This window comes from Ochotona curzoniae, unplaced genomic scaffold (assembly GCF_017591425.1).
Source record: "Ochotona curzoniae isolate NIBS_2020 unplaced genomic scaffold, NIBS_Ocur_1.0 contig_2210, whole genome shotgun sequence".
Lineage (NCBI taxonomy): Eukaryota > Metazoa > Chordata > Mammalia > Lagomorpha > Ochotonidae > Ochotona > Ochotona curzoniae.
This window is the reverse complement of record NW_024465369.1, coordinates 22,706,750-22,734,609: the sequence shown is the minus strand read 5'-3', so window position 1 is coordinate 22,734,609 and position 27,860 is coordinate 22,706,750. Positions and strand designations below refer to the sequence as shown.

The following is a 27,860-nucleotide window of genomic DNA, read 5'->3' as shown; positions in this document are numbered from 1 at the left end:
TTCCTTTCAAATAAAATAAAAATTAATGAGTTAAATATACATACAAATGAAAAGAAAGGCGCGTACGTATGTCCTCTTAAAATGAAGGCTATGATGGATTCAGAGGGCCTGAAACAGCACTGCTCGTCAGTTGGAGGAGGTAGCGACGCCAGTTCTTAAGTTGTGCTTGTGATTAGAAAGTCAAAAGTATGTAATTGTAAAAATTAAGAGAAAAATAGAAAAGAAGGAGAGTGTGGGAGAAGGGCATTGAGGGAAATATGATTATGTTCTTAAAACTGTAAATTTAAGTACAAAAACTATGTTATTGCAAAAACAAAAAGAGGAGAGTGATTTGAGGGAGGAAAGAAGGCAGGCAACTGAGGTTAGATTCTTAGAACTGTATCTTTGACATACATAGAATCTCTTTGTATTAATATACATTTTTAATTTTAAAAAAAGTTTATGAAAATAGAATTAAAAGAAAAATTTACTTTTGTGCAAAAGTTTTTAAACCCATCATAATTTTTTGTAATCTGCATTTCTCATTAGTATTTTATGGAACTGTTGAATGCATGAATTTAAAAATGTTTGATGTTCTGCACCAAAATAAACTTACCTTTTAATTGCATTTTCACAAACTTTTTGAAATGTCCTTTATGTTAGCATTAGTAATATTTGTGTTTTTAGTGTTGATTGAGATATTCATAGTATATTAGGAATCATAGGATAAGGTAAAACTCAGAAATTATGCTATTGGTTTTGGTGGCAGAATTTCTTCAATCAATTCAAGAAGAATGGCTATTTTGACTTTCTTTAAGAGAAAAACATGCTTTAAACTTTTTCCTTCAACTTTACATTGCAGGAATTAACCCTTCTTTTAAAAGCATAGGTAATAATATGACTATTGTATTAAAAAGGAGCCTCTCGGGGCCTGGCACAATAGTGTAGTGGCTAAAGTCCGGATCCCATATGGGTGCCAGTTCTAATCCTGGCAGCCCTGCTTCTCATCCAGCTCCCTGCTTGTGGCCTGGGAAAACAGTCGAGGACGGCCCAAAGCTTTGGGACCCTGCACCCACATGTGAGATCCGAAGGAGGCTCCTGGCTCCTGGCTTTTGATCGATCTGCTCAGCTCTGGCTCTTGTGGCCACTTGGGGAGTGAACCATTAGACGGGAAGATCTTCCTCTCTCTCTCCTCCTCTCTATATATCTAACTTTCCAATAAAAATATAATAAATCTTTAAAAAACAAAGGAGCCTCTCTTGTATTGAAAACTATTTGTTTGGACTTTATATGCAAAAGCAAGGGAATAAAAGTGGTTCCTGGAGTGTAGCAAGGCCTGCTGCTGCCAAACTTGGGAAATAGAGACTCCTCCTAACATCCTTAAAAAAAAAAAAAGTAAGGGAATAAGCATAATGTGATTGGTGTGAGCTGGATAAAGGAAACTAGACTCCAGCTGTGTTTATGCACCAGGCACAGGGTTCTTCTAACACTATGCTAGCATTATGGTAGTGTGTGTTTCCATCAGGAGCCTTAAAATGAGCGATCTTAAATACACGCATGCAATGAGCCAGGTTAATATGTGCCATGTATACATCATCAATTTCAGTAATTGCCATTTTGCCCAATATTGTTTTGTTTGTACTGTTATCTAATTCTTTTATTCCTCAGTTTGTTGAAGCAATTCTTGTAAGTCTTGCTCTCTGTATAAATGTTTCCTTTTCTATAGCTCAAAGATAAGGACTGTTATTGTCTCCATAACCCAGTGACATTTTTCTAATCTCAAATAAGATAGCTTGGGTTCATCAAATTTCAGTCGTTACTCAGATTCTCAGCTGTCTCTTCATTTTGAAAATTTCCTTAGCAGTTTATCTATTTGAATCAATATCCAAGTATGATCCATAAACTATAATCATTTGAAGTTCTTTTAACCCATTGTTTTCCTTTTGCTTTTGTTCCTTGGAATTTATTTGTTGATGAAAGATCATTAGTAGAAATCACTAGACTGGATTTTGCTATGTACTTTTACTTATGTTTTACATCTTCTTTTTCTTGATAATTATGGCAATTAAACCAGCCATTTTGTGCAATTCCACGTTTGAAATTTACGGGGCAAGACTTCATAGGTGATGGTGCAAGACTCCATTAGAAGGCCAGCATCCATCTGGGTGTGTCTTCTTTTGCTGACAGGCAATCATTTAGGTACAATGCGTGCATCCATTAACTCATTAGGCATTGCAAAATGCTGATGTTGTAACTCTTGCTTCCCATTTCTATTTATTAACTTTACCTTTCCTATAAAGAGATAACCTAATGTTTTGGTTGAACCAGTTACCCACAAGAACAATCCACAGATAGATCATCAGACAACTAGTATTTTCAACTATCTGCCAGCTTTAATGATCATTATAGATTATAAGTAGTGATTAAAATAAATAGCTCTGTTTTTACACATACAAATCTCTATGCACATTTAAGTAATGTTAAATCATTAAAGTATGAGCACTCATGATATGCCAAAGGCCATGAACTTTTTGATTCTAATTTTGACTTCAAACTCATAAAATATCATTTTGAAAAATGTCAAAATATCTATGAATTTCACTTTGTTTTCTGCAATGTTGATTTCTTATGTTTATGCTATTTTTAATGTGTTATTTCTTTGTGATGTCAATTGAAAGGGAATGCAGTGGTGTCTTTTGAAAGAAGAAGATGTCATTCCACGTATCAGGGCAATGGAAAGCCGGAGAGGAAGACCACCCAATCCGGAAAGACAGAGAGCAAGAGAGGAATCCAGGTTGAAACGTCGAAAGGGCCGACCTCCAAATGTTGGCAATGCTGAATTCCTGGAAAACACAGATGCCAAATTACTAAGAAAACTGCAAGCTCAAGGTAAGAAGCAAAATCAGTCTGGTCTTATAAGAGTCATACCTAAAAGCATTATGCTTTTGATTTAGGAATGAGTAACACTACTCTCAATTTCTAAAAAGTAGAATTTGTGTTAAGATAAAAGGAGGAAATAAGGAGTCCCATTGGTAACTGGAGTTCTTTGATTAGGTGATCTTTGAAAAGCAATTCTCATAAACCCATCCTGCTCTGTGTGCTTACATATACAAAGGTGGATGTTTTATGGCTTGAGCAGAAATGGAATCAATCAGCCCTTGGCACATGCGTTAAGGCCGTGCCAACCTTCTGGCAATTCTCATTTTGACAGATTCCTTGAGGTGGTACATGGGATTAACTCCAAAATAAATGGATCTGTGGAGTAAATTTTCAGAGAACTCCAATTACTACTGGTAAGTAATCCCGGTCTTCTAGTTTGGATTCTCCTGTAGTCTGGATGTACCATACAGATTCTTTCGAATTCCCAATTAGTAGATTTAACTAAATTACTTAAGATCACCACAAGGTGTGATTTAGGAGGCTGAAAATTCTTGGAATAACCTCAAATGTATTTATGATTCAAAATTAAATTATGCTATGCAGATAATTTGTGGTATGCACAGCCGTGCGAGGTATGGCCCAGAGAAGACAGACTGCAGTAAGATAGGTCTGCTCTGCAACTGAGTTACTATTGCAAATTGGAGCCTCCTTAGGCCGTCTGGATATATCAGCTGTGTGTGGCTGTCTCCTGCTTGCAAGCATGATGTACAAACAGGACAATGTAAAACAGCACTTTAATAAAAAAAAATTGACTTAAAAGACTAACTTTTCCTTCTTTCGGCTCTTTTTTTTTTAACCATCTATAAATACCACTAAAATCTGAGGGAAATGCCTGAAAGACATTTTTATTTATCGTAAGAACAATCATAATATTGAATTTGTTGTTATTGCTTTTTAAAAAAAATTTGTGACAGAAAGCTCGTAAAACAGACTGTTTTAAAATAGAAGACATTCTCTTTCTCACTTATCAAGGAAATCATTAACAGTTTATTAGTCTTTCCAGAAACATTTACACATATAAGCACTTAGATTCAAGCACTCACTCGTATTTCTGTGTCTTTTCTGATTTTTAAAGCAAATAGATGTAGAGTGTAAACGCCGCTCATCTTGCTCTTTATTCTGCTTCATCTTGAGTGTCTTTATCTATCTTGACTATACCAGCACTTGTGCACCAAACTCATCCTCTTAATGGTGCTTTCTGTGAGTCCACCTTATCTCATCAGGCAGGCAGAAAGACAGAGACCTCCCGGCTGCTGGTCACTCCCAGTGTCCAGGAACTAGGAAGTCTGTTCCAGTCTCCTAAATGAACAGCAGAGACTCTGCCACCCAAGCCATCACCTGCTGCCATGTGACGTGTGTTAGCAGGGTGCTGGAATGAGAAGTGGAGTCAGGCCTCAAACCCAGGCACTCTACAGTCTACCTCCCACCACACTTTATTGAATCATTAATCAGTCTCTTGGAATTAGTGTTTCAGCTGTTTTCCAAAATTTACTATCATAAAAACTGTGCAGTACATAGATATACTTGTGTATATGTATGTGTGTAACAAATTTCATTTTCAGTTTTGGTAGATGGCAACTAAATGGTATCTCCAAAATGGCTGTATCAATTCATACTTCAAACAATGGCGTCTAAGTTAGCTACCTACCATGTAACGTTATATTATGTAGACTTTTTGCTGCCCTTGTGTATTAGCCAAAAATTTTTAATATTATTTTATTTGATTTCCTATGTAACCTTCATCTCCCCTAGTTACTAATGAAGATTATGAAGGAAGGAAAGTAGAAATGTCAATAGACATAGATGAATCATAAAAATTATCTTTGTTAATAACCTCTAATTCCTCTGAAGAATGAATAGTGGTGAAGTGTGTAATGGTGAAGAATGTATGCGTTGTTTATGTGAAATAGAATAGCTTGAAATGAACATTTTCAAACACAAGCTTTTCATACATGATTTACAAATTGAACATAAGTATTATTACTTGGTATCTATAGGAGCAAATATAGATTTGCAAAACCATCTATACATTTAGGATAAAACATAATAAAAATAGGCTCTGATGAGGATTGAGAACACACTTTGTATATGGAGGTGCTTCAACCTCAACAGAGTGTTTTAGGGAAATGAGCATGATATTTTCTAGCCCATCACTCTCCTGCCTCGTATCTTGCAGTTTGCTTTAATGTTTTATGATTCATGATGAGACAGTATCAGTTTCACACAGTGACTGGTTTAGGCTGGCAATTCTGTTCATATACTGGTAACATTCATTGAAACTTTCTATTTTTCAGAAATAGCCAGGCAAGCAGCACAGATCAAGCTTTTGAGGAAACTTCAAAGGCAGGAACAGGCTCGGGTTGCCAAAGAAGCCAAAAAGCAACAAGGTGGGTGATTTAACTGACAGGAGCTGGAGGAGCAAGCCTGGGCAGTGTGTGAGGCTTCCCGTTCTCCGTCCTTGGCTGATGGTCACTGAGTTTTGATTTTCCACCCTAGCAATAATGGCTGCTGAGGAGAAGCGAAAGCAGAAGGAACAGATCAAGATCATGAAGCAACAGGTACGAGTCGGCACCTGAGCTCACTTAGCAAATGTGGGCCTGGGTTTAAGGATCTCTTTTCACATGTATGGTATTTTCATTTCGATTTCCTAAGCAACTGTACTTCACTCTCATGCTAGGGATCTTATCTAGAAAAAGTTTCATCTGCCATTAAAGTTTATCTCATTTTTCAACTCAGCTCTTCTACTACCAAGCCTTTTAAGAAATGTGAACCAGACAGAGGCTTTGTTTGAGCAGTTTTCATATCCTGGTAAATTTTGAATGGTTGGCATCTTGAACAATTTTTAGACTCTTTTTAAGATTTATTTACTTTTATTGGAAAGTTGGGGGGTGCGGATATCAGAGAAAGATCTTCCATCTGCTGGTTCACTCACTAAGTGGCCCCAGCGGCCGGAGCTAAGCTGATCCAAAGCCAAGAGCCTGGAACCTTCTCTGGGTCTCCCACATGTGCAGGGTACCAAGGCCATGGGCCATCCTCCACTGCTTTCCCAGGCCACAAGCAGGGAGCTGGATGGGAAGTGGAGTAGTCAGATGCTATTTGGAATCCCAGCAGATAAAAGGCGAGGATTTGGCCACTAGCCTGTTACACGGGGCCCAAATTTCAGACTTTCAAAATTAGGTTGTCAGCAAGTGAAGATACTGTTTGAATGTTCAGATTTTAATACAAAACATGTTATTCTAAAATGTGTGAAATATTAGCCAAAAAGTAAATTCAAGTTACTTAGAATAAGATTTGTCCTCATTCGAAAGATTAGTAATATTGACACAAAATTGGAATTCAGAATTTAGAGTTTATTATCAGGCAACAGAAAGTTAAATATGGACTCCGCTACTTCATTGTTTTGTGACCTTTAAAGAATTATTTAACAGCTAAGACTCTCTTTCCTCCATTGTGAAAGAAGATAGCTACAAAACTTCAGGATTCAATGGGGTAATGACCATACAGTGCCTCCCCTGGAGTGCCTGCCACCAAACAAATGCTCAGTTTTTAAAAGATAAATGTAAATTGCCACACTGTATACAAAATCCCTGTACAACATAATTTAGTCAGTTGTAAGTTTGAATTCTTTCCGAAGTTTCTTCCTTTAGATTGTTAAACTTTGTAAGATTGACTAAAGATAGCTGTTAATGAATATATCTCTTAAAATATTAAAAATACTGGATATATCTGAAAATCATGTGCAAACTGTATATTACAAATAAATTCATATCTCATGGGAAACAATTGGAAAGACTTTTCGTAGCCCATTAGCACTTCAGGTTCAGGTTTGGCAGTGACTGCATCCACATGGCCCTTGTTGCTCATTGCAAAAGCATTAGTCTTCAAAGACTCCAGCAACACTCATGCATCTTCATTTGATGTTTGCAAAGATATTCATTTGAAGTTAGTTTCAGAATACCATGTTGTTTATTTTTACTGCCAACAAAATGATTCAAAGTGTGAAATAGTTCTATTCATGTAATCTGTTACTAAAATGCCTAGTTTAAACTTAACATTTTGTCCAAAGTAAAACCTTAGCCTTCCTTCTCATAGTAGTATTATTTTTCTCCATCCGATAAGTGTGTCAGTAGGCAGTCCTTTCGCTTGGCCCCTTGGAAGACTGCCAAGGGATTATTACGATGCAAGAGAGTCAGAGATAGGGCAAGGTAACTAGGGCTCAGGACTTACTAACCATTGTGGAGGAAATACTTGCTCTTTGGGAATCTTAGATTTTTTTTTTTAATAGAAAGAAGGTAATCTCAATTTCTCTGACTTTTCTTACTATCACCAAGATATTTTGAGTGGTTTAGTACTCAAAACCATAAGGTAAACCTAACATGATTTATAAACTATGTTTACCTACATGCTAATGACAACACTACTAAATATTTATTGTGCTTAAACACAAATAACTTGGACAGTTAGATTAAAGCTTTAAGCTAAGTGTCTTAAAACCCAGGATTCCTTGTCTCTGCATCAAAGATAATTAAGAATGATATGCTGACTTGAATGACAGGGCAAGAAAAATTGAAGTGAGATCATGCTTTTCTTGGGTTTCAAGATATAATCTAAATAAATACTTCAGATGTATACTAAAAACAGCACAGCAGGCTAAGCTGCCATATTTAATCCTGGCATCCTCTCTTGGAGAGCCATTTGAGTGCCAGCTGCCTCACTCCCTGCTGATGCACTGGGGAAGACAGCAGATTATGGCCTAAGTACTTGGAACCCTTCCACCTATGTGGGAGAGCGGGATCCAGTTGGTGACGCCTGGATTCAGCCTGGTGTGGCACCCATTTATGGCTATGTGACTGATGAACCAGTGGATGGAATGTGTGTGTGAGGGGGTGGGTGTTTTTGTTGTCCTACCTTTCAATCAACAAATCTTTAAGAAATTTGTGTCCTAATAGACAGATAATTTTGTGCTTATATCCTAGAATATTCTGCTATTCTGCTTAAACATTTGTCACCTAGTTATTTAGATTACTGTATCATACCATGATTCTTCCTACAGGAAAAAATTAAAAGGATACAGCAAATAAGGATGGAAAAAGAACTTCGAGCCCAGCAAATTCTAGAGGTAGAATTCTTAAAGTTATAATAATTCAAGTAATATAGTAATATGTTTTAAGGTCTACAGATACTTTTTTTAAAAAAAAAGCATGTTGTCTTACCCTTACAAATTACTATGTTCATCAAAAATTGTTTTTAAACATACTATACAGTGAAATCTTGTTTGAACCTTGTTTAGCAAGTTTATATGATCCTTCCAGTGAAAACCTAGGAAGTGAGTCAAAAGGAATTTTGAGAAATGAGACCCTCTGAGCAGCCGGTGTAGTAGTTAGGAAGTTCATGTGCTGTGGTCTGTGCTCTTACAGCAGCAGTTGGGCTTTCTGTAGTCAGATTGCCACTTCTAACTTGAAAACATTGTTTATGAAAGGAAACATCTACAAGGTGAAAGTAGTTTTAAATATAGAATAGTTTGACCAGCCAGGCTTGTGGGTTCCTAGCACACCTTTCTTCACTGGAATCTGAGAAGAGTAGGGATGGAGGGCGCATATTGGCCACAACCAGAGTAAAAGCCAGAAGACAGCAAGAGGGTACCCAGTTAGCATACAGGAATTCCAACACCTTGCCAAAGCCTGCCATCTTTGGGGAATAGCAGGAAATCTTCAACACATTCATAGCCCCCAGTGAAGTACTCTGTCAGACTGAGTAGTGAAACTGAGCAGAATAATCGTCCCAAGTCATTGAGGAAAAGCCAGATAATGTTGAGTATATGGTATTTAAACAGGCACATGTCTCCAAAATATTTCTTTCTAAAATAGTGGAAGTGTACACCTTTTAGTGCTTAAAATGATTGTAGCCTCTCAGCTACGCAGGAAGCTGCTGCTTTATAAAACACTTCATTCCCTGAGGGTTCCAGGTCACTGAGGTTTTCTATGTTATGGGTTCCATTTTTCTTTCTTTTCTTTTTTTTTTTTCCAGGAAACACACACATATTCCTTTGCTCGTTTCAAATTAATTCTGAAATTCCCAAACAGAAAATATTTCTCTATTAAAGTAAATTGACAATCACTACCAGCTAGTTTTGAAACCACTAGATAGCTCAGTGACTGCAGATTTTGAGGCTCACATTTGATAACATGATCTTGATAGTTAAAATGGACCTTCTGAAAGAATGCAAACTTGCAATCTATTACAGAAACAAAGCACCTGAATTTAGTTATAATATAGGGATAGGGAAAATCAGAATTTAAATGTTTTCATTTAATGGATGTAGTCAGATAATAGATTTCTTGATCTTAGAGCTTAAGAATAAAAAAGAAATAAGTGCAATCTATTCTTGAAATAATTTTAGTAGTTAAAAATTTGTCTTAAATTTTTGCTGTGGTTACATAACAAATACACAGTTGCTTCAAACTTTAAACAGTCTTTGTAAGACAATAAAAAATGCCTGTTAAGTTCCTAATGATTTTGAAAGCTTTTTCATATCCCCATGCTAACCTATTAAATAAATGCAAAATCACCACGTTAAGTATATGTTAATGGGAAGGGGAGTGTGTAATTGTCTCCATATATGTTGCATATTGTTGTGTACCTTGTGAAGCATGTAACTCCATTTCAAGTCTGAGATTACTTGCAAATTATAGCAGTTTTGTGGCATGACTTTGAGACCTGTTTTGCATGCACAGGCTAAAAAGAAAAAGAAAGAAGAAGCAGCAAATGCCAAATTATTGGAGGCCGAGAAACGAATAAAGGTTAGTGTAGATGAGAATCAGAGTTTTTATTTTCCAAAAATAAAAACTGTATGTTTATCAGCATCAAGTAAATTAAGAAAAATATGTAGCTTTCCTTAAAATTTAGACTATGTAAAAATTTGTCTAGGTATAATATGTAATTATGTATATATGTGTGTATATTGTATGTGCCCTTTTATTTCATCCTGAAGGTTGTATGTGATGCTTTGAGATCTCTACAGACCTCAAATCATAAATACAAAACTACGCCTTTAAAACCCCTGTAGAGTCGTGGTGTATAGAATGATTGTCCTACAACTATTTTGTGTGTCTTCTGTTCATTTTTATCTGTGTCCAAATCTGATTCTCCACTTATATATTGTGTTTGTGTTCAGCAATTGTATAATCTGTTAAAAATGAAAAGTTTACAGAAGCAAAATCAGAGCATTATCAGCCTTTATTACTTAGCACTAATAAAATTAGCCATTGTTAATTAATATAACTTGAAATGTTTAGGGAGTTTTGGATTTGATTTTCCATCCTGAGGCGTAAGGGATATGTCTGCCTCGCTTTGCCTCAGAACCCCTTCCACCCACGTCGGATAGCAGTGCTAACAGGCGGGCAGCTCTGCAGCCATCACGGATGGAGTTCATAAAGCCGCAGGGCTGTTGATCATCTCGGCTTCATAGAATCTCTCATGTTATTCCATAGGTTTCTGCCCCTTTTCATTCTTGTCTGTAACGTTAATTTCATCCAGACTTGTCCATTCTAAAATTAATTTGGTGACGTTCCTAGAAGCATTTCTGTTCATTCAATCCCCATTGAGGTGATACCCCAGGTCATAGGTGGACATGAAAATCCAAACTGATCACAGCTTTTGTCACTTTCAGTCTTAGAAAGGAAACAGATGCTGTTAACTGTACAGTGTCTTTGGGAGGATTCATTTGGAGAGATAAGGGTGTTCATATTGTGACTTTAATTCAACAGTTGCACCATAATAATCTTTTTTAAAAAGTATTTAAAAATGCACGTGTAAATCTTACTAGATATGCCATACCATGTGGCCAACCAGTCCAAGGATGTGCCATTGAAGCCTGTTGTCATGTCATTCACTGGACTTCAAGTTAAAAGCTACTGAAGAAAGATCTTTGTTACAATATCATAATCATTTTGTTTTACGGATTTGGACCATATGAAATAAAATCAACATTTATAATTAAAAAAAATAATTGAATGTTGGTAATTCCATATGATTTAGCATAGCAAAAGACTACAGAACTTGACGACAGTGACTTTTAGCTCTAAGAATATTCAATATTTCCCCCAAAGGCCGTGTATTAAAGATCTCTTATTTTTAAGGAAAAGGAAATGAGAAGACAACAGGCTGTCCTTCTGAAGCACCAGGTCTGTATGCACACAGCCGGATACCTATTGGAATGTACATGTCATAGTTTTGCTTAAACCTGTGTTGGGGGAAATCTTCAAAATATTCTCTTTAAAATTTCTAATATAATTTCTGCTTAAGTTTTTCCTTCATCTTACAGTTTATTGCCTTGCTTTGGTATTGGTGTGTCTTTTGGGGGGTTAAAATTGGTTTTATGACTCTGTGATTTCTGTTTCATAATGTTGTGCCAACTCTTTCTACCAGGAGTTGGAGAGGCATAGACTAGATATGGTATGGGTATGTTTATTTTTGTACATCTAACACCGCATTGTGATTTGGTTGTGATATGGTTGTCATAGCAATGCATAAAGTGTAGCACTGGCTGCTGTCATATTACATACTGCTGCATGGCTTTACAGCACAGTGCATTGCATACATCTGCTTGTCTGTCTGTAGAAAAGTATGGTACATCGCTAAGATTTTCATTGAGTTTTGTAAGCCTTAAATAAGGTTGTTGTCTGGAAATTCACATTACTGATGTCACAAGGAAAATTGGATCAGTATACAATTAGACGCAATTGTGACCCATATTCTCTCATCGTTCTAGATGCAAAACTGCCATTGGGTACAATGGGAATTTTGAGTTTGCTTGATGAGAGTATATGAAATATTTTCTAGTTTTATAAAATAATTTTAGCAGTAATTTTCAAAAAAGCTTAAGGAGACCAAATGTGTTAGAACAAAAAAAAAAACTATTAGATATTATCAATTTTTTAAATTTAGAAATTCTTAAGCATATGCTCACATTTTCATACCATGCCATTCAGATTTTATTTATTAGCCCCTGGTGCTGCCTTTCTGGCTTTAAATAGTGCATCAAATGGCAGACATCAATACACAGGAATATCCCATTTGATTGGTCTTCATATGTGAACCAAGACTAATTTAACTAAATTGATATGAAAGCCATAAAACAGACTTTTAAATTTGTTAACAGATGATTGGATTTATAAAATGATTTTGTGCTTGAAATTAAGTTAACAAATTCTATAACGATACCATGAAAATTATTATAAATCTATTTCTACCTGATCTAAAAATTTATAACAACACAACCTTTAGTCAAATTGGCTGTGGTTTTTGTGGTTTTTCTAATAGCAGATGTAAGGTAACTGACCTGTTCCAGCCAACCATTATGCTTTTTGTTCTGCCAGCTTTTGAAGGAGCATCACAACTGACCATGAGTAAATCTTGTATGCTTCTGTTTACACTGTCTCCATGTTCATTGCTTTACCTTTTTGCTTTTGATTGTTCTTGTATTTGCTTTCTAAACCTGAACTAAAACATGCACAGACTGGCCATTCTTGTCTTATATTTAGTATTTACTGTGACTTGTCTATAAATGCTATTGGTTTATTTGTTGGTTATTTTTTCCATTTGAATATCGAATTGTCTGTTGTGGCTGAGTTAGTTTCTTAATTTTATCTGGTCTAATAGGAACGAGAGCGTAGGCGACAGCATATGATGCTAATGAAAGCTATGGAGGCTCGTAAGAAGGCAGAAGTAAGTCTGTTTTCCTAAAAACATATTCCCTTATAAATTAATATTTCTTCCTAAGCTTTGCCTTGTATAAATATAAATCAGAGTGTCCGTTTTTCATCAGTTATTATAGACTCTCTTTAGGAAACCAACACTTAGAGACAGTAACTGAAAGAACATGACACAATATAGGAAGGACTCCAAAGCATGTGATAGTTAATTTTCATGCCTGAAATTTGTGTTTTTAATCTATTCAGTTTGGATAAAAGTTACAATGTACTAATATGTCCAGAAGGTTTCACAAACTATGATGAAAGCTTACCTAAACAAAACCTGTTTGTCCCCCTTCTACACTGATGGATCTAATCATCTAATTTTCTGTTTCTATGGGTAAAGTCAGGTACAATTTCTTTCCTTAAAATAGACTTTTAACAAGTAATTCAGAAAAGGAAAACAGTTAAAATAAATCCAGGTGAGTTGATTGGAATTTATAGAAATGTCAATATGTCTTCTAAGGGGAATGCAACCATCATTAAAACAGTTGAATTATAACCAGGGATTTGGAGGTCAGAACACTCAGATTCTCAGGCTGGCTGAGCCAACAAATTGCTTCCTCTGTTCTAGCTGTTTCCTTAACATTGAGAGGATGAAACATAATCCTTACGGCTGTGGGATTATCCAGTGAGATAAGCATTTTTAAAAATGAGAAATAATAAATATGACACTGTTTGATCTAGGAGTTGAGAGACCCATATTTCAGTGTTTTGGTCTTGGCTCTGACATTGATTAGCCATGTAAATCTCTAGTGTGTATAGATACTATGTGTATTGTTTTGAAACCTTTGCAGTGCCACCAGCTTACCTGAATTTGAATTCAGTACTTTCCAATTAAAATACCTCAGACAAATTATTAAATCCCTCTGTGATTGATTTATCTACAAAATGCAGATGTTGCTAATTCCTTTCTCCTAGAGTTAATACATAATTGGGTGTGGGGATGGGTGTGAGCATGTGTGTAAGTCTTAGGAAGGTGGCTGGCAATGCACAGAACGTAATTACTTCATGCTGCTTGTTGCATATATGTTTCCTATGTTGAAATGGCCTGAGGTTACTATATAGAATGCTAAGATTGGGTACTACAAACACAGATTAGCCATTACTAAAATATTTCGTTACTTATCCGAAAGGCAGAGGTACAGAGATAGAGGGAGAGACAGGAAAAGATAAACCATCCATCTGCTGCTTTACTCCCAAAATAGCCTCATTGACTGCGGCTGGGACAAACTGAAGCCAGAAGCCAGAGATTCAGCCAGGTCTCCAACTGGGATGACAGGGCTCATATACTCGAGTAATCTTCCACAGCTTTCCCAGGCACATTAGCATGGAGCGAGATCAGAAGTGGAGCAACTGGGACTAGACCTGTGCTTCTGTGGGATGCCAGCCCTGCTCGCTGCAGGTTAACATGCTGAGCAATAGAGCTGGCCCCCAGGCTAGCTCTTACAAGTCTCTTCTAGCAATCATTTGCAGTGATTCTCCAAAATATTATGGAAATTTTGCCCTATAATGTCATTACTGCTTTCCTGCTGCCTTTTTTTTTTTTTGAAAGGGAGAGAAGGATTTTTCCATCTTCTGGTTCCCTTCCCAAAGGAAGAGAGGCTAGGTATAGTCAAAGCCAGAGGATGGAACTCAGTCCGGGTCTTCTCTGTGGGTGGGAGGGACCCCAGCACCCACACTGAATCTCTGCCTTAGGAGGAAACTAGAATTGTAAATGGATCAGGGACACACTCCAAGGAATTCTGATGTGGCATGCTGATGACCCTCCCTAAAGGTGTCTTAATTGCTGCACAAAAAACATCCCCACCACTTGCTGTCTTCCCTCCCCCCCCCGCATATACACCCAAGTATTGATTGTCAAGACTTATTGACATTGTATATGTCTAACAAAATAATTTAAAAACCCAAGTATCTATGCGTGGAATTTTTATTACAATCTTTCAAAAATTGTAAGTAGAGGGAGATAACAGATTCTATAAGTTGGCATGTCTGCTCTAATCTCCCTCTCTCTCAAAGTGTTCATCTGAAAGCAGAGAAATAAACAGTAACCTTCTATCTGCTGGGTGATTCCCCTGATTCCCGCAACAGTCAGGGCAAGGTCAAGCCAAACTAGAAACCTGCAACTTAGCCTGGGCTCATACATGAGTGGCAGGGACCAAATACTTGCACCATCACCTGCTCCCTCAGAGAGTCTGCATTAGTACAAAGCTGGAATCAGGAAGGTGGAATCCAGAATTTGCCCCCAGGCACTCTTAACACAGGTTGGGGTGTCCCAAACAATGTCTTAACTGCGTACCAGATTGCCTGCCCCAAGACTGCTCCATATCCTTCTAGAAGTATGAGGGTGGTAACAAGAGTAGGGGAGGAGGCTAATCCAGGAACACTTCAGTTTTCAAGTCTGCAAATATTCCAACAATGTAATGTTTATTGCAGTATTAGCATAAATAACTGCATGTGTATTGTTCAGTGTAAGTCATTATAGCTTTCCAAGCCTAGAATGATGGGAAGTAATAATTCATCACAATCTCTATAGCTCAATCTAACTTTCTCTATTCTGAAGTATAGAAACTGAGGGAGCAATTAATAATTCAGAAAAAGACCTTGAAAAATCCCTCAAGACAAGTCCTTCTCTACCTACTGTGTGTTTTGGTTTTTGGTTTTTGGTTTTTTTACTAGCTGAAGTCAAAAGAGCCAGGCCTTACTCATTCTGTCTTTTCTTGATGTGAAAGAAAGATAATGAAAAAAGGCAGGATAATTAAAATAACAGAACATTGTTTCTAGATATCCTAGGATTTAGTAGAAGGAAATCCCAAGAGAGTAATACAAACAAGATCATCTACCACATTGAATGTCCACATGAAAGCAGTGCCCCATAGGCCCAAAGTATGTCATTCTTCCCATTGATTTTCCTTTAAAAATTTATTTTATTTATTTCAAAGAGATCTTCCTATTGCTGATTCCCCAAATGATCACAGTGACTGAAACAGTGCTAGACCAAGGCCTAGGGACAAGAGCTTCTTCTAGGTCCTCTGTGTGAGTGCAGGGACCCAAGAACTTGGGCTGTCTTCCATTGCTTTTCAGGCTGCTTACATGGAGCTGGATCAAACGTGGAGCCAGCAGGACTTGACCCAGCAAGGGCAACAGCCTAGTCTGTTACATTACAACACCAGTCCCTCGTATTGGTTTTTCATGCTTGTGCTTAATGGTCTGTAAAACACAGCTACAAAAAAGGTGTCTAAAATCAGGGTTGAGTGGAAAATTACAGCTACAGTTTAAATATAACTAATTAGAAAGAGATGTTCCAAAAACTCTTCAAAGTACAATACACATTTCATGGGAGTAGGATATACCCTTTACTGCATGGGATCAATCGGGTATCATGTTTCCAATAAAGCTTAGATATCAGAAACAAGATACAGCAATTCTGCTGCTCTATCCTGAAAGAAAAAGAAACATGTGTAGCTTACAACACATGGTCGTTCTTACATCTGAGATATTTAGAAATATAAAAAATAGCTATTAGATACAGTGAGAAGAAATGATTAAAAAATGAATCCACCTATACCGGGCCAATACAAAGTCTTTAAAGTATTTTTCTCTTAATTTATTTTAAAATTTTAATTTTCATCTTATTTGAAAGGCAGAGGGGAGAAGAGAAGAGAACGGCATGCAAAGATCTTCCATGTGTTGCTTCACTCCCCAGACACCCATAAGAGCTGAGCCTGGGTCAGTCTTAAATACACCATGGAGCTATATTTTAGAACTGACTGAGTGCATATATTGCTTTTTCAACTATATTAAGTCCAGCAGAAAAGATACTATATCAATTTTCATTACCTTCGAATTTGACTTTTTTGTTCCTTGAAACAATCAGTTTCTGGGGGAAAAAAATTCTAATGATAAAATGTCTGTTTAATTTGTTTTCAGAGACGAATCTATTTGAAATGATACCAAATCATACTGTAGGTATTATAAAATGGTCAGGAAATTGGTTGTGTTGGAATAAATGCAAAAATATACATTTCGAAACTCTTAAATATTATTAATAGTGAACTCAACTTTTAAGTCCAAGGTTTGCATGTATCTGAAAGCAATTAAGTTTGTCCACAGAGTTAAATATAAGTGCTACCCAGTTTATTTTTGTGGCTTTTGAAGAATTAATCATCCAACAAGTTAATAAATGCCTAAGTAACGTTTATATCCATAGCACACCAAATATACATAGTAAGATTCTGTGATGAGAAACAAAACAGTAGTTAGATCAGCGAGACCAGTGGATGGATGCACGTTTGTGAATAAGAACAGTTAAATCACAAACTTTGTTGACTGTCCAGCTGTTCCAGCTGCCCGGAATTGAATGAGTTTGTGAGGAACCAGGGATGGATGCATTCCTTCCTGTGTCAACTGGAAGTTTACACTCAAGTGAGAGAGGCCAACTTTAAACAAATAATTGTCACACATGTAGTAAGTGCTATCATAAGTTGTATAACAGTTTCAAAAGGAAAAATGTTAAGAATGCCTGAAATCATTGTGAGAAGAATTATTTTCAAAAGCAGGTTTTGCACAGGTTTATATAAAGGATTAGGAGCATTCCAGGCAGGGGATGTGACAAATGTAAAGATGCAATGTGTGGATAAACAGGATCCGGAGCAAAGTGCACAAAGGATCTAGCTAGCAGTAATCTTGTGTACGTACTGGTTTCGGCTTTGATGCTTTGTCAACATCGCCATCACAGCAGTGGCTTCAAACTGACTTCCTTCTCCACACAGCGAGGTCACATGATGCTTTAGAATTCTAAGAAATTCAAGACTGGAGAGAAGAGAGTAGAAATTGTACGGGGTTTGTATGCCATTCTAAATATTGGTTGGTGGTTGAAGAGCCCCTGGAGAGTTGTATATACCCAAGATTGTGTCCAGTGGAGAGTTGGCAGTAAAAAGAACAACTGTGACATTTGGGCATTCTCTTTTTGAGAAGAAATAATAATATTATAAACAGTTTTATTTATTAGTGGATTGATCTCATAATTGTAAAAATCATTAAGAAGTTTGATTTAGTGTGTTTTTCTGTTGATTATCCTAATTTATTATTCTGATAAAGAACCAAGAAGCTAAATATTCATTTTTAAAACATATTTATGTATTTTATTTGAAAATCAGAGTTACAGAGAGAAGGAAAGATGGGAGGCAGAGAAAAAGAGAATCTTCCATCTGCTAGTTTACTCCACAGTCAGAGCTGGGCCTTTCTGAAGCCAGGAGCTGCTTCTGGGTTTCCCACATGGTTGCAGAGTTCCAAGGCCTTGGGCTGTCCTCTGTTGCTTTCCCAAGCCATTCTCAGGAAACTAAATCAGAGGCAGAGCAATGGGACTCAAATCAGCTCCAACAGGGTAAATGAAATGGAGCTGATTAGGATATGGGCAAATATGCTAATATATTAAAAAAACAATAAGTGCTATTTTAAAATCATAATTAAGGGCTGTGAGGATGAATAGAAATTGCTAATATGAAGGACATGGTACTGTTGTTTAGGATTCAGATAGGTGATGAAGATATAACAAACTTCTGCATTGGAATGGACCAATAAAAGAAGAAAAGGAATAGTGAGTAATTGGGCTAAAACTACAAAAATGTAAAAAATGAGAGATAAGATTGGGAAAAATAGAGTCTGGATTCAATAGTAAGGAATTACTCCTTATTTTCATAAAAAATAAAGGTTTTTGTAATCAGGGAAGACATAGAATCAGCCTAACAACCAAAACCCACCTATAGTGTGTAGGATTTCAAAGGTAGAAGATTAGAATTGTCTACTTCTATTTCTTCTCAAATGAAAATTGTGTTTGAAGTTTAACAATAAACGTCCTGGGCCCAGGTTCTTTTCTCCATCATGAGGTGGAATTCAAGGAGGAGACAGATAAAGGCTAGCAGAAAAGCAAGATTTGTTTACTGGCGATGTGAAAAGTACACGTTCAAAAAAGAGTGCTGGGCAAGGTCATGAGAGAAAGAACTGTGCTCAGCAAGGTTCAGGGTCGTCCCTTCATAAGACCCAGATGCCAGGCGCGGGGAGTGGGCATCAAAGGCATGGGGTGTGGCTTAACTGAACATTCAGAGAGAGGAACATTGGATACGGGCTTGGGGGTTGCATATTTCCTTTCCTGTTGTAGAATGTCTGAAGTGTTGCAGTGTCAGGTGCATAATGGGAGTGAGCGTGTCAGCCGTGGCAATTTTCTTATGCTAAAGTGAAAACATGGGACGTAGCCTGGCACCCTCTTTTTAACTGGCCCTGATTCTAAGTGGCAGCATGACGGAAGTTGAGGTTTTCCTCTCCACTGTAGGGTGAGGTTTGGTGGGGCAAAAAAGAGACACATGTGGGCAGTGCATAAGAAGGGAAGTTAAGACAACACACGCAAAAAGGATTTTTGGTGGTGTGCAGAGCGGAGAGGGGGATTGTGTGGCACAGTGGTTCAGACTGCCTTGCTGTGGGCTGGGCTGTCTACATGCCTGGCAGGCAGGGCTGGCAAACCTCAGCAGCTGCTTGCTAACCCTACTTCCTTGCCTGCATCTGTATAATAATAGAAAATACCTTAACTTTCCACAGTATGTTGTTCTCTGCAGCAGGGAGATAAGACGGTTATTTCCATGTTGCCATTTCCCAAACATTTTTTTGAATGCTTTAGGAATTGCCTTCAGAACCCACTTTACATTCTCTTAAGCATTCTTAATGATGGCAAATAGTGTTTCTATTTCATCTCAGGTGCTATTTGAAGACCAGCTAACATGTTTTGAAAGAGCTTCTTTTGCAGATTCAAATATGCTGCTTCCGCTTTTCTGCTGTAAACCCTCCTTTACCTCCTGGAGTCTCACACAAAGCTGTGTTAGCAGTCAACTCTATCTTGCAAATGTATGGTGGCTGATGTGCATTTTATAAGTCTTCATTTGTCAGTAGATATTTTATTCATATAACCTGGCAGAGGGTTGAACCAATTTTGAATAACAGTGTAGCCTTGCTTAAATCTAATATTGAACTTAAATATTTACAGTCCTAAGATAATTTTAATGTTCAGTGAAAATAATGAAAAGTGAAATGCAACATGATTCCTACATAATTGTAAATGTATTCCTAAGCTTCCTAAGAGAATTCTGTTTATGGAAATGATAACAGCCTTGATTACTTTTTAAGTTAACTAGAGTCTTTTCAAACATATTTAATGATTAAGAGACCATGTGCACATAATTTTCTTTTTTAAGGAAAAAGAACGATTGAAGCAGGAAAAACGTGATGAAAAAAGATTAAATAAAGAACGCAAACTGGAGCAAAGAAGATTAGAATTAGAAATTGCAAAGGAACTAAAGAAGCCGAATGAAGACATGTGCTTAGCAGACCAAAAGGTAATTTATATATCCTGTTAACTAAATTCATTAGTAAGTTTAATTTTTCTAGTTTATCTTTCATTGCAAGTGCTGTTTCAGTGAAAGTCTTTCCACATTTTTGTTTTTGTTTTCTAAAGATTTACTTATTTTTATTTGAGAGAAAATCTTTCACATGCTGGTTCATCCCTCAAATGGCTAAAACAGCCACAGTTGATCCAGTCCAAAGCCCAGAACCTGAAACCTCTTTTGGTTTTCCATGTGGGCGTAGGGCCTCAAGGACTTGGACCACTTTCTACTGCTTTGCCAGGCATGTTAACAAGGTGCTGGGTCAGAGCTGAGTAACCGCAGCCAGAAATGACATCCATGTGAGATATCAGCACCAGACAGAAGCTTAAACTACTGTGCCACGGCATTGGCCCCAATTATGGTTGTTTTAAAGATTCATCTATTTGAAAGAGTGACAAAGGGAGAAAAAGGAAACCCAAGGCCTTCCATCTGCTGGTTCACTCCCCAGACGGCTTCATTGGCCAGCACTGGGCTAGGTCAAAGCCATGTGCCCAGAGATTCATCCTAATCTCCTAGATGCATGGCAGAGGCCCAGCTGCTGAGTCCATCTCCAACTGCTTTGATTGGTACTTAAGCAGGGTACCAAATCAGAAGTGGAGGACTCCATGTGGGATGCTGGCGTCACAAGCTGTGGCTTAACGTGTTCCACCATAATGCTTGCCCCTTATTTTGAAATGGAACAGTGGATTCCCAAGCCTAGATGAACTTGCCTCTCCCGGATAGCCAACAGTCAACGACTCTGGACATTGTTTGCTAATAACGGTAGTTCTTACAACACAAGTAGAGCTCCTATACTGTGGTATTGTAGGTAAAGCTGCAGTTTGCAACACTGGCACCCTGTAAGAGTGCTGGTTTGCTTCCAGCTGCTCCAGTTTACATCCAGTTCCTTACTGATGGCCTAGGAAAAGCAGAAAGAAGATCCAAGTGCTTGGACCCAGGTCATTCACTTGAGAGAGCCCGACAAAGGTCCTGGCTCCCAATTCCTCTTGGCCCAACACTGGTTGTTGGCACTATCTGGGAGTGAACCAGCAGGTAGAAGGACTTTCCATCTGTCTGTAACTTTGACTTTCAAATTAATAAGTAAAAATCTTTGTAAACACAAAGAGGCGGTATATAAGGTAGGCACTGCATCCACTTTTAATATAAGTAACAATACTGAAGATTTCTTAAAAAAAAAATTGGAGAAGTAGATAGGATTTCCATGTTTCTTTGATTGTTCCCAGGTATTCAGGCACAGATAAGTCCACCCACTATAATCTATAGCCCCTTTCAACGCTTTGCCAGTGGCTGCTGATCTTTACCGAGTATATTTACCACATGCAGGCACTATGCTAAGTGCTTACATGAATTCACCCATTTAATATTCAATATAATTCCTTGGAGCTGGTATTTCCCCCCACTTACAGATGAGAAAACTGAGGTGTAATGTAGTTTTGGAATATAATTGTAGGGGACTCTATTGTAACATAATGGGTTAAGCTACTGCTTATGCAGTGCTGGTATCTCATATGGCCACTTGGTTAATTCAGTAGCCCCGGGTGGGTGACCATTTTTGAACAAGGACCAATTCAGGTCAATAAAAATACATGTAAATCACTACTTTCCCCAGTGAAAATTTACAACACTTTTAATTTTCATACATGTGCAAAGATATTTCTAATTTATATTCTCTGTTTATGGGATTTTTCAAATTATCTGTGACAGTTCTGGTACTATAATCTGGGCCTCCAAATGTTACCATGTGAATATATTTGGGAAGTAGCAACAGAGACAGCTTTCTAATTTTAATACTGAAGTTTATATTAATTAATGTTTCATAAGTATAAGGAAGCCTGACAACCTTAGGTTTCATTCAGTAGGCTCATGTTCAAGGTCATCAGTTCTGGTCATGTGAATGGCCTTCAGCAGCCGTTGATGGTACCACTTCCTCTGACCACAGCCCCCACAGATGCATTCGCTTAGTTCCTCAGCTGCCCAAGAAAGTGTGAGCCTTCAATGCCTCCATCTCATTAGAAGTCAGCACACATCTCATTGATGTGTCCGTGTGAGGAAGTTTTGTAACTTGTGCTCCCGTCACATATGACTCATGTTTTGTCAGTATGTGAGTTCATTAAAATTAGTATCTCTTTTGCAAAGCTCTAAGTTCATACTGAGTATATGCAAAATATACTGATGGCTACTTATATGACACTACACTTAGTGCCAAGGCGATTACAGAAATGCCCCTCAGGGATTAGTCACCCAATGGGAAAACCACTGGTACACTCCAAGAGAAACAAAGATAGCAATTTATTTTTTTGTTTTCAGAAGATAGAAAATCGCAGCTCTTCAAATTTGCAAGTTCTCTTTAAAAATGTCTGCAATGATTTGATTTTTAGCCTTTGCCTGAATTGCCTCGTATTCCGGGACTTGTTCTGTCTGGAAGTACATTTTCCGACTGTCTCATGGTGGTGCAGTTCTTACGAAACTTTGGTAAAGTTTTGGGCTTTGATGTGAACATTGATGTTCCCAACCTGAGCGTTCTTCAAGAGGGATTGCTAAATATAGGGGACAGCATGGGTGAAGTGCAAGACTTGCTGGTGAGACTGCTCTCCGCTGCTGTGTGTGATCCCGGTCTCGTAACAGGATACAAGGTAAAATTATACACACTAAGGTTCGTTAAACTTTTCCGCTGTGTTTATTAACTAATGTTTTCATATTAGCTAGAGGATTGTATTGGCAGATCGAGTTTTTTTTTCCCCCCATATAGTGTCTTGAAGAGGGAAACCTAGATTTGCATCAGATTACACTTGGCACAGGCCATGAAAATCTTTAGTTTTAAAGCTTATGGAATGTGAAACATTCTCAAGTTGCTTTTTTCCTTCATCTGGAAGCCAAGATGAAGTTGAATCAGTTGAATCAAGATGAAGGAAATCCTTGAGTGGGTTTTTGTCAAAAACAGAGAGTAATTCATAAAAATAAATAAAGTTGTGTGTGCCTTCTGAAAATACGCCTTGCCCTCTTTCAACTCTGTGTGAATATCTGAAGCTGGCTGAAGCACCTAGTGACCAGCTCATTGAGACTCCACTGCTCAGCAGGTTCCCAGTGCTTTCCAGTTTGTCGTAATCTCACTTGCAATAAACATCACCATCCGCTTTGGTCTCTGTGTTGTAGAACAAGAAACTGCCAGATAAATCTGTTAGTTTTTCCTCCATCTCCCTGTTTATTTCAGGCAATGAAAGTATGACTCAGTAAAGCTACAGAAAGTAATGAACTGAAATTCTCCCTGCTTGCCATTTCTGTTAAAGTGTCTATAGAAAGTCCGAGAAAAGCCTGTGAATAGATTTTTTTAGTCGGAGGCTTCTTGGTAGCTGAGTTAGAACATCCGCTTCCCCCTGAGTACACAGACTTTTCTGTTTGCCTGACTTTAAAACCAAAGGTTTAAAGGGGGAAGCGGAAAGATACAAGTACTTACGTATTTGTCATCTGTGGCCCATTTTTAGACTCCATTTGATCGAAAATGTGAGTGAAGCCTTTGTCCGTGATATCCAGAAAAGGCTGTATCGGTTTTTTTAGTCCCATTGTTTTGATGTTACGAACAGTTACGGGCCACGTTTGTGACAGCGCCACCCTTTACAGGCCAAAACAGCTCTTGGAGATCACTTGCTGAATGTCGGCGTGAATCGGGACAATGTGTCCGAGATCCTGCAGATTTTCATGGAAGCCCACTGTGGACAAACCGAGCTCACTGAGAGCCTCAAGACAAAAGCCTTCCAGGCTCACACCCCAGCACAGAAGGCCTCCATCCTGGCCTTCCTCATCAATGAACTGGCATGCAGCAAGAGCGTGGTGAGGTGAGTGCTTGCCCCACCTTGCTGGGGACTCTTCTGCACCGGGTTTGTCTATCCCCAGAGCAAGACGAACAGTCTAGAGACAGTTTGAAAGCTGTAAAAGAGCACCAAGAAGAAAATTAAATTATACACTTTACCTCACCAAAGACGGCCATTGACAATATTGTCATGATTCCTTTGCCATCTATTGAAAAAGAAATGGAGTCATGCTCTGTATTTGTCTCCTCTAGCTTTCCTCACCTGCTTGAATAATTTTTTTACTTCTTGAAATTCTGATACTTTTTTTTCTTGCTTTGGTGCCAAAATCTAGCACATATCATGCAAACCTAGAATTTTTTTTCCTATGCTTTCAAGAACATGTAACTTTGATTTTCCTTAGTAGCCATTCTTAGAATTATTTAGCCACTTTTTATTTTTGTGCTAATGTGATCTCACATTATTTGTTTATCAATGTATTCAGGCATTTAAAAGTCTTTAATGTCATTTATGAGTCAGACTCAGTACTCCATTCTAGTGCTTATATTATTGAAGTATAAATATTCTTATATTTAAAAATGTGTGAATATTGCCATGCTTATCCTTTTCTGTGTTACTTTCAATATCTTGTTACTTTTAGTCTTTCACTTTTCTAGAAGAAGGAGTTGGTCTGAATATAAAGATCCATGCATTTCTACTGTTCTGGTTATCTTAAGCTTTCTGTATATGTGTTAGCCATTTTATTGTTTATATACATTTTATTTGTTTTGCCATTAATTGGCAGTTATTTGAAAAGTGTGGTAATATTTGTTTTACAAGTGAATTAAGCATAAGCATGATAGCACTGAGTAGTACTTACCTAAAACATACAACATACACACACAGATACAATGTAAACAGTACCCTGATTTGCTGTTACTTATTATCACAGCATGTGTCACAGAATTCTTGTTTCCTGTTTGGACATTAGGTACACTCGGGAAGCTATTGATGTTTATAGGTCCATGTATGTAAATAAACACACATGTTCTGATTTTCTGCTTTCATTTTAATTATATGCAAACAAAACATGGAATACTGTCTTTCTAAGGCAATCAACAGATAGTTCCTTCGTTGCATTAAAGGAGGAATTAGTGAGGTTTCTAATATTGATGTTGTATTCACTAAAGACTTCTGCATGCATATTTTACATAACTATATCTACAGCTATATCTATACAGACAAGATCAATTGTATGATTTTTAGCTACCAAAATACATTAACTTACTGAAAAATGATGCATTGCACAAATATATTAATTTATGTCTTTCAATAAATTTTTGCATTGGCAGTGAAATTGACAAGAATATTGATTATATGTCAAACTTGAGAAGGGATAAATGGATGGTAGAAGGTAAACTTCGCAAGTAAGTGTGATTTTATTAAAACTAAAAGTGTATTCCTTTTATAAAATTTCATAATAAAACATATAAGTTGTAAGGATAGAATTTAAACTTTATTTTGTCTGAAGAAGAGTTAATGTTTAACATATGTAGCATTAAATGAATAAAAGTTGTGATTGTAATTTTAAGATTTATTTAGTTTTATCAGAAAGTCAGATATGCAGAGATGAGGAGAGACAGAGAGGAAAATCTTCTGTCTGCTGATTCACTCCCCAAGCGGCTGCAACAGCTAGAGATGAGCAGATCCAAAGCCAGGAACCAGGAGCCTCTTCTAGGTCTCTCATAAGGGTGCAGAGTCCCAAGGCTTTGGGCTGTCCTCTGCTGCTTTCCCTGACCACAAGCAGGGAACTGGATGGGAAGTGAGGCCACTAGGATTAGAACCCGCATCCATATGGGATCTTGGCACATGCAAGGTGAGGACTTTAGCTACTAGGTTATTGCATCTCGTCCACCTCCCACCCCACTAAAGGAGTCAAGCAGCTGTTTTATTAGGGTGTTAGTATCAGGTAGATTTTTTGGTTTTTTTTTTCTTTTTTTAAAAAAAGATTTATTTTTGTAATGGAAAGGCAGATTTACAGAGAAGAAGAGACAGAGAAAAAGGTCTTCCATCTGCTGGTTCACTCTCCAAGTGGCCGCGATGGCTGGAGCTGAGCTGATACAAAGGCAGGAGCCACAAGGTTTTTCCAGGTCTCCTAAACAGGTGCAGGGTCCCAAGGACTCAGGCCATCCTCCATTGCTTTCCTAGGCCATAAGTAGGGAGCTGGAAGGAAAGTGGAGCAGCCTGGATACGAACTGGTGCCTATATGGGACCCCAGTGCTTGCAGGGTGAAGATTTAGCCACCGAGCCATCATGCTGTGTCTAGCTTTTTTCATAAATACAAACTTTTTGAAACTACAAAATTTTTTCCTTAATTGCTTTATAATTAAAATCTGTTCCATAAGTGTCTAGCCAAACCTATTCATCATTAAAACTTAATTGTCTTTCCGGGAAATATAATGTTAAAATTATCCAACTTTTGTACTATAGCATAGTTTCTTTGAGGTAATTGGAACTAAAATGTACTCATTCTGGTAGTATGGGATTAGGAACTATCACTTCCCCATTGTCAAAATGAATTTCACCATTCATAGTTTTAAAAGCATGTTCTAATTAACAAAGAAATGACAGCCAGAATAACTCATAAATTAATATATTTAATGAAATCATATTTTAAAAATTTCCTTCTGATTTTATTGCCACTGTTATAAGCTCACCATGGGAGAACATTGTGAGACATTTTTACTTAATATTCATGTTGTGCACTTTAAAGGTATAGAGGGAAGGCTTCTTATTCCCTGTCTTCATCCATTTTTCTTTACAGACTGAGAATCATTCATGCGAAGAAAACAGGCAAACGAGACACATCGGGTGGAATTGACCTTGGGGAGGAGCCGCATCCCCTGGGCACACCAACTCCAGGACGCAAGCGAAGAAGGAAGGGAGGGGATAGTGACGACGATGACGACGATGACGATGACAGCGATGACCAAGCTGACGAGGATGAGGAGGATGAAGACGATAAAGAAGACAAAAAAGGAAAGAAGACCGACATCTGTGAAGAAGAGGTAAGTGAAGTTAGGTCGACTTTAAGACAACTAGAATGGCAGAGCAAATTGAAAAATAATACAGAATTTGGATTCCAGTGGAACTAGATTTGAATTCAGTTTTGACATAGATTTGCCTCTGTTTCTTCATGTGGAAAATGAACATTTTAACATTTATGCTGTGAAGATGTTTGTGGTGGTTATGTAAACGTTGATAGAATGCGCAAAGGAAGCACTGGACCAAATAAAAGAAACTTTGCTTGCTGTAAAATTACAAAATATCTGGGAACTCTAAAAAAGCCACTCAGGTTCTTAATTTCAGGTGCTTCATTTCATTCTATTAACATTATGTGTTGAATTCCTATACTATTTTATGGCTTAAAGATGTTTTTAGGTTTAGAGAACATAGTGTGTTTCAGATATACCAGTTATCATATATCTAGTTTTAGACACATCTTTTAAATTTTACATATTATTTTATTTGAAAAACAGAAACAGAGACCTCCCATCCACTAATTATCTCCCACATGTCTACATCCACTGAATCTGGGCCGGACCAAAGTTGAGTGATAGGAGCTCAGTTCAGGTCTCCCACCACGGAAGCGAGAACCACCAATGATGCCTCCCATGGCGTGTGTTGTCAGGAAGCTGACATTGGGGCAGAACCTGGACTTGTAACTACTCCTATGTGTGATCTGGATTTGAAAAACCTGGCCCATTTTAGGCACTTTTACTTAAAGGTGAATAAGAACTGAAAAGATCCTTCTCAGGTAACAGTCTTACAGGGCAAAAGTTGCCACAGTAGGGAGTGTCTGCCTGGGCAGGTGTTAAGCAAGATCATCTGGACTTTCTGAAACATAAACTCCCACAAAGGGTTTATGGCCCCATTCGTTGAGGCCTCAGCTGTCCTCAGTGTGAACCTGG

The 27,860-nt window shown here is 37.6% G+C and overlaps 1 protein-coding gene across 5 annotated transcripts in view; it reads left to right on the top strand.

Moving 5' to 3' along the window:
• The window catches only part of BAZ2B (bromodomain adjacent to zinc finger domain 2B), a 239,784-nt gene that overhangs the window by 184,230 nt on the left and 27,694 nt on the right, over positions 1–27,860 (top strand). For 3 of the 5 annotated variants that reach the window (XM_040971611.1, XM_040971614.1, XM_040971613.1), the window contains 13 exons: positions 2,658–2,868; positions 5,214–5,306; positions 5,416–5,477; positions 7,973–8,038; positions 9,654–9,719; positions 11,058–11,102; positions 11,347–11,373; positions 12,580–12,645; positions 19,916–20,056; positions 22,483–22,737; positions 23,723–23,937; positions 25,242–25,316; positions 26,714–26,957. In XM_040971611.1, the coding sequence (XP_040827545.1) occupies positions 2,658–2,868; positions 5,214–5,306; positions 5,416–5,477; positions 7,973–8,038; positions 9,654–9,719; positions 11,058–11,102; positions 11,347–11,373; positions 12,580–12,645; positions 19,916–20,056; positions 22,483–22,737; positions 23,723–23,937; positions 25,242–25,316; positions 26,714–26,957 (1,566 nt within the window). The remainder of the gene's footprint in view (positions 1–2,657; positions 2,869–5,213; positions 5,307–5,415; positions 5,478–7,972; positions 8,039–9,653; positions 9,720–11,057; positions 11,103–11,346; positions 11,374–12,579; positions 12,646–19,915; positions 20,057–22,482; positions 22,738–23,722; positions 23,938–25,241; positions 25,317–26,713; positions 26,958–27,860) is intronic. The other 2 variants (XM_040971612.1, XM_040971610.1) reach the window with 1 other exon arrangement.